The sequence below is a fragment of the Erithacus rubecula genome (genome assembly GCF_903797595.1).
Source record: "Erithacus rubecula genome assembly, chromosome: 3".
Classification (NCBI taxonomy): Eukaryota; Metazoa; Chordata; class Aves; order Passeriformes; family Muscicapidae; genus Erithacus; species Erithacus rubecula.
In genome coordinates, this window is record NC_136689.1 from 123984424 (window position 1) to 124004133 (window position 19710).

A 19710-nucleotide genomic window follows, 5' to 3' on the forward strand; every position below is an offset into this window, starting at 1 on the left:
AAGGCATTTAAAAGCCCAAACATTTAAAGCTCTTCCATGCCCTTATCACTCTGTATCACTTTGTATCGTACACAAGGTGCATGGCATTATTACAAGAACAAATGTTACTGTCTGTGCTGAGGGAGCCTTTGCTGAGGGGACAGCCAGGAGCAGAAAGGACTAGCTTTGAATGAGACTGATTCCCACTGGAATTTTTGGCACTGCCCGTGTGCAGCAGATACCTCGGAGCCCCTCACCGCTCTCTGAGCTGTCCCTCCTGAGGTTTCAGCCTGCAGGGAGAGTCTCTTACTGCTACCTGATGTCCTGCATCTGATACATAAATTAGCTTTTTGCTGTCATTTAGAAGACAAAATGCTGGTGGAGTAAGACCAGCCTTGTAGCCCGAGCTCTGCTGAGGTCTCACTGTGCTCTGCCTGCAGCCAGAAAAGCTCCCCAGGAGAGACAAGGCTGCTGTCGTGGGCTTGGCAGGGAGATTCCTGCTCTGCTGGGCACTTCTTGCTCAGATTAGCATAGCCCAGCCTATATCACACACACACACCCAGTAATACCTCATTTTGCCACTGGAATGAGGCCAAAAGCACAAGCATTACAGGGATATAAAGCGGGAAGTTACTGGAAAGAATCACAAACTAACGTGAGACTAGACCAAATTTTTGCAAACAGCAGAAAATGTGATCTTTGTTGTAGATGGTTCTTGCATTTAATGTAGCTGTTTATATGACTGAAGCACTTAATAAGTGTTTTCATTGAGTATAGTTATAGAACAGCTGCAGAAATCTTAAGAGCTTCTGTTCATTTTTTTTTTCTCTGTAGTTTGAAACTGAAAAATCTCAGAAGAAAACTGGAGACTGACAGAGATCAGGCTGATTCCTCAGCTGTGTGCACTCCTGACAGAGGCACTGCTTTTGTGGGGTAGGAATGATGACAGGGGCAAAAAGGAAAAGAAGCACAGTCTGGAGGAAGATCCAGGCTGTTAGCTTTGAAGATATCAAAGCCTGGTGTATGAGAAGGCTGCCTATCTTGAAATGGGTGCCTGTCTACAACTGGAAGGAAAATTTGCTGCCTGATACTGTTTCTGGGATGATGCTAGCCATCCAACAGGTGACTCAAGGTACAGTTAAATAATTTCAGATTAATATTTTATGTTTGTCTGGTCATATCTAATGTTGATTGAATATAAATAAAATTACAAGGAAAAATATGCTGTCTTAACTCATTTATAGAGTGGATGTGCAAATGTGGATAGAAATGCATTGTGATATTGTAGTTAATTTCTGTGGAGCTTTACTATTTATCCTATACCTCTGACAATTTTTCAAACCTTTAATATGAGTGGTGAGAGACCAGTAATCCTTCACACAGGATATGGTTATATACAATTTTTTATCTGTTAAATGACCACCTTTTTCTCTATTTCACTTGGAAAACAAAATATAACTTACGGATAATCGTACTGTAAGATATGCTATTCTGGAAGAAATGTGCATGATACTATTACCTGTAAAATTCCAAAACACAATACAAAAAATCCACAACTTTCTGTGCATAAAGAGTGTTCCTGGCAGAGACATTATCCGGGGAGAGGATCTGTGGCATTCATTGCTTGTATGCTGATTTAATGCTGTATTGCATTACCTACCACACCTCTTTTCAAGAGGCAATACAAAGTAGGGGTGGAGCTATACTCCATTTTACAGCTTAAAAAAAAAAAAAAAAGAAAAAATTAAGGCAAAGGAAAAGCTTCCCAAACCCTGCACAATGACCAGCAGAAATTTTAAGTTCCAGCTTAGTAAAATGATTGCTACAAGGAAATAAGTTTTGATGTGTCTTTGATAGTGTCACCTTCTTAGGACAATATCTTATATTGGTCTCAGATAAATCAGAACTTCTTATCTCAGATGGACTTTAACTCCTTCCTTCATGTGAATGACATCTATTGTTTCCTAACAGTCTTCCACATTAAGTATGCTTAACTATCATTCATGTTGTTACATCACACACATTCCTTTAATTGAATTATGCTGGAACTGGAAACAACTGATTTGTGTAAGTATTTGTGCTTTTAAAGTAATTAGGAACATCTGCATTGGCATGATTTAAGAACCTTAATACCACAACTCTGAAAAGTATCTAATTTCACTGGTATGTGTGTATACAACAATTGTCATTAAAATGCTGCTAATAGTATGTTGAAACTCATGCTCAAATTCAAAAATGCTATGTTAAACAGCATTTCTGCAGTGTTGGTAGTTTTAGTCAAGATTTTCATGTTTGACTCTTGTACCAAGAAGTTGTTTATTGTAACAGATAAATTTAAGAAGACCTAGTAAAGACAGAAAATACAAGTTTGTGTTTTCTAGATTATTTTTAAGTACTCTAGAAACAATTTTATCCTTATTTTATGCTGTTTAAAAAGAAATACTTTGAAACACTTGATCTGTTTTTTCTTTCTCTGCTTGCTGCTTCTCAAGATTTTGAAATGATTTTAGGGGATGAAATAGGAAGAGAGATAGAGACAAAAGCATTTGATCATGTTTGTGGTGCTTTAATTTGAGTGCAAATATAAGATCTTTCCCTAGTGTTGTAAGCATCCCAGTAACCAGAACTATCCTAATATTTTCACATAAAGGCTTAGACATGAAAAGAAGCTCTATTTTTTATATAGTACAAAGCAAAAACCCTCCAGATTTAGAGAGGTTCTGTTGTGACTGTTTTCTTCCACCCACAAGATAAACCAAGAAATTTTGTAATGCAATGCAAGATGAAAATGCTAATAATAGTAGGGAAAAAAGGTGATAATTGACTTGTTGAGCATAGTGTCGACCTCAGCAACAGGTTTAAACAAATTCAAGTATAAGGAAATAAGCCTGAGTTATGGAAATATTTGGAAAAATGTGGAGTTGTATTTCTATGCAACTAAGTATGTATTACTAAGTGATGTATGTATTTCTAAGTGATGAAAGCTGCAAACTCCAGGATGGAGAGCAGTCCAGTAGCTTGAGAATAATTAAGAAAGGCCTTCCAACTGAGCTGTGTTTTCACAATTGCCTTCTGTGGGATTTGTTACTCATCTGGCATTGGTCATATTCAGACTATTCAGGTTGACAACTGCTCTGATCTGGTGTAATGTGTTTTTGTTCCAGTTTCTAATCTAAATTTTAGATACAATAGCTGGTTTCTCTTTGTGTAGTAAGGAAGAAAAGATGACAGTCACTGTCCTTACTGTGTCATAGTGAAAGCAACAAAACTGGGCTGGGAAAGAGGAGACTGAGGGGTGTAGTGAGATGGACAGTAAAGGCATGGGATTATCATGATGTGCTGCTGGGCATCTGTGATGAGAGAGTCATTGATGAAACCAAGCAGTCATTCTAGAAGTGTTCATTGTCTGCTAAAAGTAATAAATAAATATTAATTCAGGAGTCCCAAGATTCAATGCTCTTTACCTATTGAGACAATACTTGTCTCAAGTACTTGAATTGTCTCTGTATGTATCCTCCAGTTTTAGAGTCTTTTGTCTAGTTCTACAGAGTATGGAGAAAGAATGTTCTAACAAAAATAGACCTTTCAAATACATCAATTGGTGCAAAGGTCCAGCTGGACTTGCACAGTCTCAGACTGCAAAGTCAGCCAGCCACAACTCAAAACCAGTAAAGGAAATCAGGCTTCATCAGTTCCAGCTATTTAATATTAGTTCAAAATGTAATTTAATAATGTTAACATAGAATCCTTATTCTTAACTGGATACCTAAGGTTGAAAAAATAAACTTGAATCTAAAATGAACATCTAAAATGATGCAGTCTTGAAGTTTGCTATATACTGTAACAGGAAGTTAAGAAATTTGAGCTTTTATGTTTTGGTAATCACTACATAATTTGTCTCAAAAATTTCTCAAAACTTTGTTGTTGATAGACCAGAGCAAGATGTCTAAATAACAAACTAAATCCCTAATTTTCTTGTTGGATTACATTAATTGCTCTCTTCCCTTTCCTTTTAAAACTTATTAATATCTCATCAACAGTCATTCTATGAAGAGTCTTCTTTCCATTTAATTCTGTATCCCTCATCCTTGCATAAAATTCCATTTCTAGATCCATGAAATGTCTCATAAGTGTGTAACCTTTTTCTTTTCCTAACTGAAATCATGCTCAATAAAACAAAGGGTCTGCTGTGCAGGTAAGTAGTTTTCAGCAAGCTGCTGTTGTGTTCTTCATTGGACAATGAAGATTTAGTTGGTAAGAGTTAATGAACATTAAGTTATTAGAGAGCATCCAAAGGAGGGTAACAAGGATGAAGAAGGGCCTTGAAGGGAAGCTAAGTGAGGAGCAGGAGAGGTTCAGCCTGCAGAAGAGGAGATTGAGGGGAAACCAACCTGCTGGTGAGGGGAGGTGGAGGGGAGGGCTGATCTCTTCTCACTGGTGACCAGAGACACGACTGGAGGAAACTGAGTCGGGAGGGCTGAGCTTGGGTATCAGGAAAAGGCTCTTCACCCAGAGGGTGTTTGGGCTCTGCAACAGCTCCCAGGAGAGTGGTCACAGCACCAGCCTAGCAGAGTTCAAGTGTTTGGACAATGCTCTCAGGCACATGGTGTGACTGTTGGGGTGTCCTGGGCAGGGCCAGGAGTTGGATTGATGATCTTTTTAGATCTCCTCCAACTCAGTTTATTCTGTGATTCTATGCTTGTGAGAGGTGGTGAATGACTGTGTTTTCATCACTTTTTTCTTTTCTTTCATTCACTTATTAAGTTGTCTATCTTACTGACAAGTTTCCTCACTTCTGCTTTTCTGATTCTCTCCCTCATCCTTTGAGGAGGAGTGAGTGGCTGGCTGGATCCTTAACTGCTGGCTGGAACCAACCCACCACAGGCATGATTCATCTGACTAAATCCAACCATCTGCTGTATTAAGGTTGATTAATTCTATTAATAAGATTTCCTCTGAGTGTAACAGGGGGTGGGCTCAGGTGTAGAACACTGATGAGGCAGACATCAAAATTTGGGTGTCTTAACCATTATATCCGTGGAATTGTGTATAATAAACAGTTCATGTTTATCAGTTCATGGTTAAGGGAAGGTCTGACTGTTTTCTGTAATTCTTCTGTTGATCTGCCACAATAGAACTATTCGTGGGGTCTTTTTTGTGTGTGTGACATGGTCACCCCATACTCCTATAAGAAGAATATTTTGATCATCCTGAGTCTGAATTTTTCTTGGTTTCCTTACATGTTAAAATTAAAATGCATTATGATCCAGTCTTTCCATGTAGCTAAATCCCATAAAACTGTCATCATTTTTTTTTCTGTAGCCTTCTGTGTATGTGCTATAGTCCCATCATATCTCTTTAGTACTATTACTACTACTACTAATTATTATTATTATTATTATTATTATATTGGAAAAACATATGCATGCAGAGCAATAAAGGACACCAAAGTAATTGATTCAGCTATGCAATTCTGAAGCAAGGCTCTAGGACAGCTGGTGGGTTTTGCTTCAGATTTATGCATGGATTCTAAAGACAAATCTGCTGCTGCTCGAAGTTAAAGTTGGTTTTATTCATATGCTGGAAAATAATTGGCCTATTTGGAAAGAAAAAAGGACTGCTGTGTGAGTAAGGAGGTGCAAAGAAACTGATGACCACTGGCAGTGCTGTCTGTTGATCCATTATCACAAATATAGTGTATCATTTTGGTTTCCTCTGCTCATGGAAGATGATCTCAGCAGAAGAAAAGGCTAGCAGAAGCAGCAGAAAAACAAAGATTATATTTGGGTGAAAATTAAATGGCTCAGACAGGTTAATTAAAACATGAGAAGGTTTGTTCTTGATCAGGAAAGACTTTTAAATTAAAAGACAGTTGCAGCACATGGAGAAGTGAAAATAAAGTGACATAAATAAGTTTAAAGGTTCTAAAAATATTGCATTTAAATATTGGGTTCAGAAGATGGATCTCCTTATCACATAATTCCATTCATGGATGTGCTAAATTACAAACAATTGTGTTTGGCTGTCATCAGGGGGAGCAGACCACAAGGAGAATCTTCACAATTTTATGCTTTCTTTTGAGCTGCTACTAAAAAAAAAAAAAAAAGAAAAAAAAAAAAAAAGAAAAAAAAGTGACGTTTTGAACTTCTGTATATGTATGAAATAGTTAAGACAAATGTGTGGGAGTTTCAGAATGAAAACGCTGCCACTGTAATGGTGATTCAGTCTTTTCTTGCTAAATTTGTGGAATCATAAACATTATTCTGTTTATTTTGAAATAAATATTTTTCTGTGTTTTACAATACATATACTCAATAGCTGCCCATTGGAAGCATGAGAGTATAAGATTTGGACTTTCAAACTTACCAGATTGCAATGATGTCAGTGTTTGTAGTTTTTAAAAAATATATTTTTTGTAGGCAGCTAGTTCATATAGAATTTATATATAGTATTATACATTTGCTGCCTTTCCTATGACCTATTATGCACAAGAAATGCTTTGGATCAAGCAGATTTTGGTGGGCTGTTTTTTTGGAGGGTGGAGGGCCCTTGAGACATATTTCCTCTAAAAGTTAAATATGTAGATGGCATCTGATGAAATCAGTATTGTTATTTCTGCCAACTTCTTTTCTATTTCATTCTTCAAGACCAATAATAACTCACTGAGTCTTGGTGTGGTTTGTATGTTTTAATTAAAGTTAATTTAATCTGGAGCTGGATTTATTGCTGAACAACTAATTCCTTAACACTGGCTGGAGACTCTGACATTTAAAAAAATTAACTATACTGCATTCCAGAACTGGTGCCCAGTGTTTAGGAAGGCATGATGCCAAAAACTTATATAATTTTTTTTCTCAGCTTTTCATGGTGGAACCCCAGCTGTGTCTTCTCAAGGGTGATAGTTACCAGGGGTTTATTTCATGCTCTGATCATAAATGTAGATATAAATATACTCTGAGCTGACTAACTGGAGCTAATAATTTTATTAAGGGGTAAAGCTGCCTTGTAAATATACATCTGGCTTACAAATAACATGTGTAGATGAAATTGAATAGGCACATTTGGAAACAGGGCCAGAAAAACTCCTACAGGATGTGTTGGAGAATCCATGTAGTTCATGATTTGTGGAAGAGAGTGTCCAGTTGGACTCTGTTATAGTTCTTCCATGCAAAGAATAATGATGTAAGCTGAATATGAAATTTAACATGCTAGTGAATAAATGTGGGACAATGTTTCACACTTTACAACTTTCCAGTGGTGGAGCAAAGCACTTAGGCTGCTGTGCATGCAATATTTCTTTCTCTAATGTCTACAAAAATTCTTACAAGTTGCACATATGCAAATACAGACCTGTCTAACAGACTGCTAGAAATGAGAATTCAGTTTCTGGATGACCCTGACTCCCCTGGGGCACCTGTCCAGGTGCACTCTGGTGTATGTACACTCTATGAGCAGATGGGCTGTGTGCATCCCTGTGCCTTGGGGTGCCTGAGCACCATGGACAGAGACTGGGAAACCCAGGAAACGCCGATCCTTCCAGCAGGGAATGACACCATGTGTAATCTTCCAGATCTGCTAGTGTCCAGATCCTTGGCCACTGATTTGACAAAACTGATGCCCTTTTTAAGGATTTCAGAAAGTCCAGCTCATCTGAATTAAGGCCCATAATCACTCATTACAGGTTTTTGTTCTCTACAGCATTGATGCTTCTCAAAAGATTGCCTAATATTTGCCCTCTTGCCAGAAACTTCTGAAGGCACCATTCTCTGTTCACTCTTACTGAAATACAGAGAAATTTACCTGTAATGCACTTTCAAAATGCTTTGATTCTGAAGGTGGCCAAATTCTTCAGGTATTATGGCTGACTAGTGGATAATATAGAACTCCCTGTGAAACAGTTTATAAAATCTTTGTGGTGTTCAGACATTGTGTCAAACATCCTAAAGGGGTCTTAATGTTTCATCTCAGATTGCCTGTCAAGACTGATAGCTTTTTTTTTTTAGGAGCTCTATTAAAATGAAGGAAAACACTATAATTTTTTTAGTGTTCTATTTTGTATGTATCTAAACTCTGCTATGTACAGAAGGGTCAAGCTGTCTTGAACACTGAAATCATAAGCAGATCATGCCATCCACTTGTTTCTTGTACCATAATGCTTGCATATTTTCCTTTTGAACAGTAAGATACAAATGCCAGTATCTGGAGATCTGTAAAGTGGCAGAATAGGATAGTTTGTACATTGGGAGAGCTGCATTTCAGAATCAGTGAAATAAATACTGTGAATTCAGGTACTATGGCCAACACAGCTGAGTGCTTGACTCTCACCAGGCTGAAGGAGACAGTTGCATGGGAAGGAATGCACTGAAGGACCCTTCAAAAAAGAGAGGGGTTGCCAAATCAACATTGTGTGGTCTCTGAAAGATTCATGGTTCATTTTTTGAGGATCTGTCCTTCCATTTTGTTTTTACATTCTTCATTTGCCTCAGGCTTTGAACGGCAGAAGAACCAAGGAATGATTTTAAGCTCTTGGTACTTTGTCACTAAAATAAGAAGAAAGGAGGTACAACCCACTTGTGCAGCCCCAGCAAATGGGGCCATTAATTAACAGAGGTCTTGCATGGATGAGGTAAATGTGCATTGAGGGATCTGACACTGAGCTTCCCAGTTTTTGGAGGTTAATGACATTATTTCCAAAGGATCATTTTGTGTAAAGAGCTTTTATGAAGCTGTTGTCAAAGAACCTTCCAGAACTGTAGGTTTGTGTAGGAAAACTGTTATAAAATGTATTTTTTTTTTCCTGTGGTGGAAAAAATTATTGTTTTTTTCTTTAATAGCATTTAGCTATCTTGGAGATAGAAATTAAATCCTGGGATGTGAGTCATTGGTTATCTGATTTGTTAGTTCTCCAAGAAGTATTGATAGGAGACTTATAAAATACGTGTCAATTCTACATTTTAGGGCATCCTCAGAAAATACATTTCTTATTACATAATAGAGCTTTGTGAACAAATGGAGAAATTGTATTTTTCTGAAGCATCAGAGAGTAACCACAACTTCAGATAACATTTTTGAATGGGATAAGATGAATTAGCGTCATTTAGGGTTCAATAAACCTGGAATATGACCATCTAAGTATAGTCACACTTAAGAGTGAAAGGTTACAATTACAAGTTATTTGAATATACCCTCTATAAGAAAAACATGAAATAGATATAGTGTTTTTACAAAATTATACTCCTTAAATTAGTTATAGGCTTAAGACTTTTCCTGCTTCTTCATTTAATTTCTGGTTTGCACCTCGTATTTCTAAAAGACATGGTGGAGTTATCCTCAGAACAGATGTGTGTATCACAAGCATATTTCCAGATGCAGAAAATTGTTAACTAGTTGACTGTACCCTGGTGATTCATACCTCTTCCTATGGAAAATATTTTTTTATTGCTGTAGTTTTGGCACTAATCTGATTAGCAGAAGCTTCCAACTTAAACTGAGATTTTTCTCCTGTGGTAGGAGATGGCCTTGTTTCTCTATCTTTTTATTTCTTTGTTATTTTGCAGTTACTTGCATTTGACACTGAGCACCAGTCTTGAACATCTCTTGCTTTTCAGCATTGTTATGGATTGTCAAACTCCTGGTGCTAGTCACAGGTCATGGTTTTCAGTGAAAGTGTGTTCCACAATGTTATCTTATGATAAGGAGGTAGTTAAAACAAACAATATTAATGTACTGTATCCGAACTTACTGTTCAATATTTGTTTGCATTTCTTTTCATGGAATTTATATTCTTATATGAAAACCTTAATGTCACTGCCATAGGGGCTTCTCTGTATTACCATTGAAGATTATGTGAGATCCTTACTTTATGATCTATTTCTTCTAAGTATTACTCCTCAGAATGAAAAAAAAAGAAAAAAAAATGTTTCCTGTCTTTTGACAGGAAAGTTCTTGAGCAAATAGAATTCATTGCAGTGAAGTTTAATATGAAAATTAATGAAATAAATATGCTACTGATTACATCTTGAAAAGTATCTGAACCTTTAGAACATTTTATACCTAATCAGAAAACCTGAAGTCTTTACTGATTCTATTTTATAATGCTTCTCTGTTCTCACACACTTCTGTAAGTGACATGATTTAGTAATGGGAGTAAGAAACCTAACAAACAGAGCCAGGACTCAAGTCACAGGTAATTTTAGCTCTGTCCTGATTGTCATGACCTCACCATTAAAAAAATGACACACTGCTTACAGAAACTTAATACAAAATACTGTGAAAAGTCTAGGCATGAAATAGAGAAAAAAAAGGGCTGAATTTAAGTTCAGATTATCTTCCTGTAAACAAGTGATATGTAGCAGCAGATCATCTGGATTTATAACCATAACCAGGATTAACAGGCTCTTCCCAAAAACCTTCTCAGCATTCAGTACTGAATCTTGGGTATTTCCTTTATGCTTGTCCACACAGAAAGGTCACTTCATTTCAGTTATGTTGTCATAATTAAAATGAGACTGAAATTATATCAATTTTTCTGATTCCTTTACTTTTTGGAGAGTAAAATAAATTAGCCTAGCATAAAGCTTGCAAGGCTGGAATATTTGTGTGAGCAGTATTTGACTAGTAAATTAATTCCAAATTTTTTGTTTCCTTCTGGTTTTTTTCATTAAATAGTTATAATGGAAGAGCTTTCCACTGTTAAACAAGTTTTAAAAACTTCCTTCTCCTATTGTCTATTTCCACCCCTTCCTCCATGCTCAATTTTATCTGGATAGGCTCATGTAGTTCTTTTCTGTGCTGTTTTTCTTCTCTTGAGGCACACCCTTTTGTGTTGCTCTTGGGTCAGAATCTTCTTTTACCTCTATTGACCATGTGAACATGGAAGTTGCACTACAATTTCAAAAAGCTTTCTGGTTTATGGTAATGCTGTGCTAGGGGAAAAATGTTAAAATTATTACCAGTAAATGCACTAATTGTAAGGCTGAAGAACAACCAAATCCATTTCTGTTTAAAAGAAGGTTAAAACTAAGCACGTTTTAAAATATCTCTTCTCCAAGTCATACTTGATACTGCTACTTTGCTGAGCACAATGTAGATAAAAATGCTCCATGTAGGATTCATCTCAGCATAATCTTCAATGTGAGGCACTTCTAAGAACAGATTAATTGCTTCACTGAGAACTTTACACTTCTGATATTTTTGAATTTTCTTGCTTCTCTCCCCTCCAATGTGCACTTTGTGACAGACTTAAATGAAAATTTAAGGAGGATATTTTGAATAAAAATTGCTTCTGAAAGCCCATAAACACACTCTTTGGCACTGTCCATATTATCAAAGCACCATAACACCAACATTTCAGATAAAGAATGATTTCTGGAGCAGTTAGGAAAGCTTGGAGAGAAGAAATAATCCTGCGGGTTCGTTTCCTTTGGGGATTTTCTTTGCAAGAATTTTTCTGTTGAAAGATGAGTCCCTGTCCAAGACTTTCTAAGGAAAGGATGGATGCTGTGCTCTTTAGCTAAGCAATGAAGGTAATTAGTAAGTCTGTGAAGTTAAACCCAAACCAATTCTGTTTGTTCTCCAGCTCAACATGAAAGTCAAATACTTTCTGTTTCTGAACTGACACCTTTACATGATGAAAGAAATGTTAATATCTAAAGGCTTAAAACCCCCAGGCACCTAAAGAGGATTTACTCTGGAATATATTTTGTTTTAAAAATTAGAAGGAAGCAGACAGAAGGAGCTCCATCCAAACCAAAATTACAGGTTTTGAATTATTGGTAGGAAATACCCATCCCACTGCCTGGAGACCTGGCAGTCTCAAACCCTGTTTGTGAGGGTGGGATGAAATGATGCTGCCTCCTCCTGTGAGCCCTGGCTATTAAAAGGGGCTTGGAACCACTGATGGAGACAGCTTGGCAACATGGAAGGGCATTTGGATTTTGATGATGAAATGAAAAACCTTCCACAGCTATTTCTGATTCTTATTGTACAGTAGTTCACTTACACTCTAGCTCTTAATAAATGAAGGTGAGTTTTTTCCTGCTCTTAATAAAATTGTAGACATTTCCTCATAAAAATAAAAACAACAAAGCAAACAGAACTTCATACAGTGAAGTAACTCTCTTTAATTTTCTATAGGGCTGGCCTTTGCTGTTCTGTCTTCAGTCCATCCAGTTTTTGGTTTATATGGATCTTTCTTCCCTGTCATCATTTATGCCATATTTGGAATGGGACGTCATGTTGCAACAGGTAAGTGTCTGTTTGATAAAGTCATTTTCAAAAATAAGGAACCAGATACTGAAATTTATTCTTGTTTAAAGGTCAATGGAAGGAAAATTATTTATGATTAAACAGAAATAAGATGTTTTTGTCCTTCTCTTTACGATCTTTTTTTGTCAGTTTGAATACTTTAAAGAGCCTCATTAAGAATATATTGGAGTTTTTCCTGCCATTATAATTAAATATTGCACTGACACTTCCTCTGTAAATGTAATTTAGTAAGAGCTTTTGTATTTTAACTCTGCTTTAGAAATCTGCTTCGGGCTAAGAGTTTAACAAAGGACTCTGCCAACAAGATGCACATAAATGAAATATAAAATGTTTGACTGCCTCTTTAACCATAGAAAACATGCATTGCTTCTCATCTCAAAAACACAATTTCTGCATTTCTCAGGACAACAAAAACAAAAAATGACCTTCTGAGCCCATTACCTGCTCTTGTATTAAAGCTGGAGACTCTCCCAGTAAGGACTCTTGCCTTCTTGCAGAGAAGTTGGGTAGATAGTGAAAGATCCTGCCTGGCTACTCTGGTAGTTATGACTTACTCATTTACCCTCAGCAGAGCCCCAGCAGCTGAAGAATTGAATGGCTTTGTGCTCCTAAAAGGTTGATGAATGCTCTGTTTCTGAGCCCAAAGAAATCAAATTATAGAGGGCAGCTGGAAACAACACTCATTACATTGAACCACAAATTCTTTGCTGTGCAGAAGTGGGCACTTGATGGTCCCTGAAGTTTGCAAGAAGGATGAATAGCAACACACAGCATGGTTGGGTAAAGGGATGCAGCCCCTGTGGCTGTCAGAACATTCAAACAGGGAGGAAATATCTCTTCCTGGAAGAGGGGAAAATCTGAAATGAGAAAATATGGTTTGGGGTAATTGCACTCAAAATGAACTCTGCAGAGTCTGATTGCACAAGTGTATGTAATGTTCTACTAAGAAGTTAGCAACACATTTTGAGTGCCCTTTTTGATCAAAAACTTCCAATTACATTATAAAAAAATTCTGAACAGCTATAAATTGTCTTAGAGAAAAGGAAAGATGAAAGTCTGTTTTCCCTAGATGTACAGAAAGTATTTGAGCCTTTTGATGTCCAAAACAGATCTGTGGATGTGTTAATGTCCTAATGCTGTAATGAGTAAGGGACTGTACTCAACTTCTGTTAAAAGGGAAGCATTCCAAAAAAAGGTGGAAATTTAGAATCTGGAAAATAAATTTTACTCTTGAATACAGATAGATTAAAACTTTAGCCTATATTAAAAAGCTGTTTCAAAACTAAAAAATTTATAAGTGTATTGCCAGAAGTTTGTTGGTGTAAGATTACTAAGACAAGAATCCATCATATGTCGGAAAGATGAGTAACTTCTGGCTGACGTAAGTTCTAGTAATGAAAAAAAATGATTAAATAGGTAAGTACAAGCTGATGTTTTATCCTTGGGAGGGAATACTGTTCAGAGAATGACTTGCTGAGTTCCACAACTTCATGTCTGCAGATTTCTGCATGGTCCTTGGTGTGGAAACTCTTTCCATTCATAATTCTATTTCAAAATTTAATCTCAACCAAAAAACCCACAGAGTTTTATTTCACACATGGATTTTTTTTTTTTTTAATTAATGATTTTGAGTGACATATACTGCTGATCTTTTCAGAAGTAAGATCTCTTGCACTTCTTTTCACAGCCTCAGTAAAGGCATCTTGCTGTGTAGCTGAGAGTGTAGGAGCTGTACTGCCTGCTTCAAATGCTCCATAATTACTTATGGACATTGGAGACAATCTCTTCACTTAATAGAATTTTCTGTAAGATCTGGGATGCTCTCCATATGTACACAGGTTGTAAAAGTGTCCTTTGTTAGTGAAGGCAGTCATGTTAATATGAAATGGAAAATCCATCAATGGTCCTGTTCTGTTAACTTTTATTTATTTGAAGTGCCTCTTCTTTGAAGTAGCTGATCTAGTTCAAAAGATCTGTCACCTGAGCAACAAACACATACACCTTTTTCTTGACTTCTATTAACATAATTGATTTTGAGCCATCCTCTGAGACAGCTTTATCTGCTATAAATAAGACAAGCAAGTCTCTGATTTAAGGTAGAATTTCAGGTAAACTATTTTCAAATTTAATTTTATGCCAACATCTTACAGCCATAGAATGGCCAGGTTTGGAAAGGACCTTAAAGATCTTCTAATTCCAGCCCCTTTGCCACAGTCAGGGACACCTTCCACTAGGTCAAGCTGCTCTGAGTTCCATCCAACCTGGCCTTGAACACTTCCAGGGATAGGGGAGAAGGAAAAAAGAAGTATAATTGGAGAGGAGTTAATGTGACTTCTATAAAGGAAAATCCTACCTCACTACCTTCTAGACTACTGTATGAATGTCAACAAGTACATGGAGAAGGGATAGACTTTGAATGTAAGATATCAGAATGGTCAAACAGCTACAGATAAGGTTCCACACCAAAGGTTACTAAAAAACCTAAGTTGTCCTTGTGATAGAAGAAAAGTCCTTTTATTAATCATTAGCAAGTTGAAAGAAATGAAGCAAAAGGCTGGACCTCATGGTGATTTTTCAGGCTGGTGGTATCCCTGGTGGGTTCCTGAGGAGCTCATGCTGTGAGCTTTGCTCTGAGGGCAGGACTGTGTTCACCAAGTCCTGCAGCAGTAGAAAAAAAGGCTAGTTCAGAGAGAAATTGCTTTAAAAGAGTTTTAAAGTACAGATTAAAGAAAACAGTACAGCAGATGCTGAACTTCCACAACCCACTCTCAGAGGACATTGTGGAAGGAGAAATTACAAGCAGGTTCAGATAAACCTCTGGCACATCCATGAATGCTAGTCCACACAAAATCAAAAAAGGCCAGCTGAGGAAGGACTTCTCTAGCACAGCAGCTGTAGATGCTGGCAGTAAGGACAATGGCCCCAGAAACTGGCCAGGCTTGTGTGGAAAACTGGGAAACACCTCTGACTGCCACAGCTGGAGGCAGAGTGCTGGGTGAGATGGGCCATTGCTCTGCCATAGCAAGATATCCTTATGCTCTAATAGCTCTGCATGTTTGCTTCTTTCAGTGTTGAATTGTTATCCTCATTTGTCTTTGTGTCATTAAATGTGCTTTACCTCTCTCAGCAAATAAATGTTTTTCTCATAATTTGCCTCCATTTATTAGAGTCCTGGGTAGTAGTTAATGGGCTAGGTACTATACATATAGTGTGAATTAATTGTCCTGGAAATTTGAATGGTGAACACTTGGGATTCTCAGACAAATAGCTGCTTGATCACATCCAGGGTGAGTTAAAAGCATTTCTGATAACTTGAAATGATCATAAATTGTTGTATTTGAATCTCTTTTGTAAACCTGTCTTAATGAATGTTCTAAAAAAAAAAAAAAAGAAAAAAAGATTTACATTTAATTTGCCTGTATAAATGGTATTTTATGACAAGAATTGTGAGTTACATAGAAAAATTGCCTTAAAAATTGTTCTTATGTTGACAGGAATGTACAAAATGGCACTTTTACTCATAATGGCTGTTTTGAAAAACAGACCATGAGTGATGGGTACAGACAGATCACAATTATTGGTGACTAATGTGTGGCTTTTTTTACAGGTACTTTTGCTTTAACTTCCTTAATATCTGCCAATGCAGTTGAGCGTCTTGTTCCTTCAGTCAGAACTAATTTCACTGCAAACAATAATTCAGGAATTTTGGGTTTGTCAGAATTTGAAATGCAGAGGATTGGAGTTGCAGCAGCAGTTTCATTTCTAGGAGGAATCATTCAGGTTGGTGGTGATCACATTTTCTCTATGATACTGATGTACTGCCTTTGTGACAGCTACAACATTTGTGATACTTTTTATTCTTCTCTGAGAAAAATTAATGAAAACATCTGCTTCAGCGGTCATAAATGATGCAATTAATGTGCTTTAAGAATTTGCTACTCCTTTGCTGAGATGTAGCAATTATCTGTATACATGCTCCCAGTGTTTTACAATATGAAGCAAAACCACATTCAGTCAGCTCTACTATAACACTCACAGTTGGTGTCCCTTTCCTTCTCCTTCAGAAACAAACATGAATCAGTTCCTGGTAAGCACTGACATATTCCTGAGGCTTTCTGTTGCCCTTGGCTTGGAAAACAAGACTGTACAATATCCACTGATTAAAAACAGTAGGGAAAACTTTAAATTCTCTTTCGAGTTCACACACCCATCATTAAAGTGAAATAGTAAAACAGATGTCTTCAAATGATTCTCTAAAGTTTATTTAAATGATCAGAAGTCTTTTAAATTTCTTCTTTTTTTCTTATTCTGGCTAAAAGGGCCAAGTTTCTTTATCCATTGCCAGTTGCTTAGATTTTCAATAAAGGCTTCCCTCTTTCCTTGTAAATATTAAAATAGAAGTAATGTTCCAGCATGAGACATTGCAACACCTCCAAGATACCTGGGGTCCTGAAAGAAACCCTGAAAAGTTCATCCTGAAAAGTTCTGCTTTTTCATATGCCTTCAACTGCATTGATTTATCTCAGCCTATGTCCTGTTGAATCCTGACTGGAATGAGAAGAGCTGGTAAATCCTCTCTGCATCTTCAGAGCAGGTCTGGCAGGGACCTGTACCCTCTCCCAGATCAATAATGTCACTTGCATTAGAACCATACTAACACAGCTGGTGCTTCTCTCCCACCAGTCCTTTACCATACTAACACAGCTGGTGCTTCTCTCCCACCAGTCCTTTATGTGAGTTCAATGGCTGGAGACCAGAGGAAAGTTGTTATCTCCTAAAGAAGTGCCTTGAAGCTAATAAAACTGTGGTATTCAGGTGAAAGTCCTGATCAAGGCTGAGATTAAACTTTGCCATCTTCCCAGGTGCTGTTCAGTGTGGGGATCTATATTTCTCATCAAGATTCCAGTCTCCTGACTAACAGGTGCTGCAAACCCCAGATAAGGTGACAGGGCACATCTTGCTCTTAATGCAGAGCTAAGTCATCTTCTATTTATCAGATTAGATTAGAAAGTAACTACCAGCCTGCAGTTAATGTATGTTCTGGGACAAGAAGAATTGTGTGATGCATTCTGAGGCAACAGTTTTTCATTAAAGACATCCTGAAATACAAAAAGGAGTTGTATCTTCCATGTAGTTGGTATTTGGGATGGTACTGCTCTGGGAAGGGAGCAGACCTGGGTTATGTTGCCTACTAGAAGACTTTAATTTTTCTGAGAAACAGTCAAAATGCAGTTCTCTAAACAGCCACTAATTGCACAAAAACAAAAGGTGCTGTGAATAATCCACACCTTGAGCAGCCTCCAGATGAAGGATGAAAAGTCCTTGCCAAAACATCAGTTTCCTTCTTGGAAGAGTAGATAAAGAGCTGAGCACCCTTGGCCTAAAAATCAATTTGATGTTATTTATCCAGTAGCCTGGCTAAGTATTCTAATTGGCAAATAATATTAAAATAAAAGGGAAAACACACAAAATAGTGAGTAATGGAGGGAAGGTTGGGGGGAGATATTTTTGAGATGTACTGCTCTTGCCTAGTTTGTGTTTAGTGCAGACCACAACTGTGCATTTGTGTGTGAGGCAAACTCTGAGCAGGCTCTGTGAATTTCAGTGCCATCTAGACAGGAAATAAATTAGAACTGTTTTCTGAACATAAGACAAGGATTGGTAGAGCTTATTACATTTGAAATTTGGGGCTTAGCTGCTTAAATTGTTCTCAAGTAATACATTTCAGAGTTCTAACCTACTTTTGAAATTTGATGTTTGAGGAAGTGTTCATATAAGAGGAAAGATATTCAGTTATCTTAAAAGGTGTTCTGATGAAGATAAAATGGTATTAAAATAGAAAATAAGTAAATATAAAATAGAAACTGCAATTACCAAACCCATTTAATATAGTGCATTCATTATTTCATTTTTAAAAGCAGAATGGAAGGCACAATAAAATTTTTTTAATGTTTGTGTAGCTGCTACTCTATAAAGATAAACAGGGCATGGAAAACAAATCAAATTAATAGAATTCTTCCCTGATATTAAATACCTCAGAGGTATTGATGGGGAGAGAAAACAATGGAACATAAGAGATACCTATGGAGTAATTTTGTAATTAGAATTGGATGCTGCCTTTATAACATTCCAAAGATCCTGAAAAGAGCTTTTGGGTAAGAATTTTTTCCCCTATTAATATATTATATGTGAAAGGATGCTTGCATAAATATATGTCTCTAAAATAATATCAGCATATTAAATTGAAATTCAAGATTAAGATTTGCTGAATAAATAGAGAAAAGATCCTTGTAGATCAAACTGAGAACAAAAAGTACCCTAGGGAAAAAAAACCTTAGTTCTCTTAGGACCACAGTGTTAGAGACTTCAGTTGGGCTACTATTTTGTAAAGGAAAAATAGCTGCTTGTTGCATTCCAGTCTTGTAACATTTTTATTAATAAGTTTTTCACCTACTGTATTTTAAAATCTAGCATGTAATTAGTTGCTGATATACAGTGTTGGAAATAAAAATATTTCTGGTTTTCAGGTGAACAAATTTACACAGTCTATTATCAATTTGCTTAATAAAAAGGAGCACAATTGAATAAGATGGCTCTTTTGTAAGGCAATATTCTGTATTTTGGAAACTACAAGTAGGCTGGGTGGGAGTTCTGGGTCCCAAAATTATGGTAGAGCATGCTATGTGTTAGTACAGAAAGGCCATAGAAAAGATATTTTCAGGCCCTGGAATGAGGAAGGGTCACTCTGCACACCACCAGACCCTCTCAAGACACCCAGGATGAACATGAGAGCTGCAGCTCAGAAGACCAAAAGCCAGGGATCTGCCACTTGGATGTCTATTGAAAGAGGCCATGGGGAGTTTTAAATTGGCATCTCAGCCAAGCTGAGCAGTGTCTGCCTGCTGTCTGCAGAGGGTCCATAGATGCCTTCACTTTTGCAACCCTAGATTTTGAGATAATTGATGAAATGTGCTGAAGGAGAGGCTCACAGTCCTCACTGTCTCCCTCCAAGGGATGCTCCCCATGTCTGCCCTCGTTGACCCAGCCCATGCAGCAGATGACCAGACCTTGCCTGTAACAGTGAAAAACCCCTTCCAGTACAGTGGGCTTGTGAGGGGTTTAAAATTCATTCTCCAAAGCTGAATCTGTGCAGCAGGTAACACGATATCAGTATTTCAATTTCTGTGGACAGAAAGTTTGACATTAGTGATTTCCAAGGAGCTGTTAATTTTGCTGGCCATGAAGTTAAATTGACTACATGTTTAATGGAATTTTAATAATAATAATAAAGGGAGCATGTTGTCATGGTAAGAAAGTATTGAAAGTGGACAAGAACCAAAGGTTCCCTATTAATGAACATAAAGGGCTTTGCTTTTTGCAATTGCTCATTTTTGTTCTCCTGGCTGATTTCCCATTCTCTTGTATTTGTCACAGCAAAATTATGGAGCAGTAAAGACAGCTGCA

General features: G+C 37.1%; 1 protein-coding gene across 2 annotated transcripts in view; it reads left to right on the top strand.

Moving 5' to 3' along the window:
• Window positions 1-624: 624 nt before the first annotated feature.
• SLC26A7 (solute carrier family 26 member 7) overlaps window positions 625-19710 on the top strand; it is a 63572-nt gene continuing 44486 nt past the window's right edge. Inside the window, exons 1-3 of one of the 2 annotated variants that reach the window (XM_079301352.1) lie at window positions 625-1111; window positions 12115-12225; window positions 15854-16026. In XM_079301352.1, coding sequence (XP_079157478.1) covers window positions 919-1111; window positions 12115-12225; window positions 15854-16026 — 477 coding nt within the window. In that variant the 5' untranslated portion in view covers window positions 625-918. The remainder of the gene's footprint in view (window positions 1112-12114; window positions 12226-15853; window positions 16027-19710) is intronic. The other variant, XM_079301353.1, reaches the window with a different exon arrangement.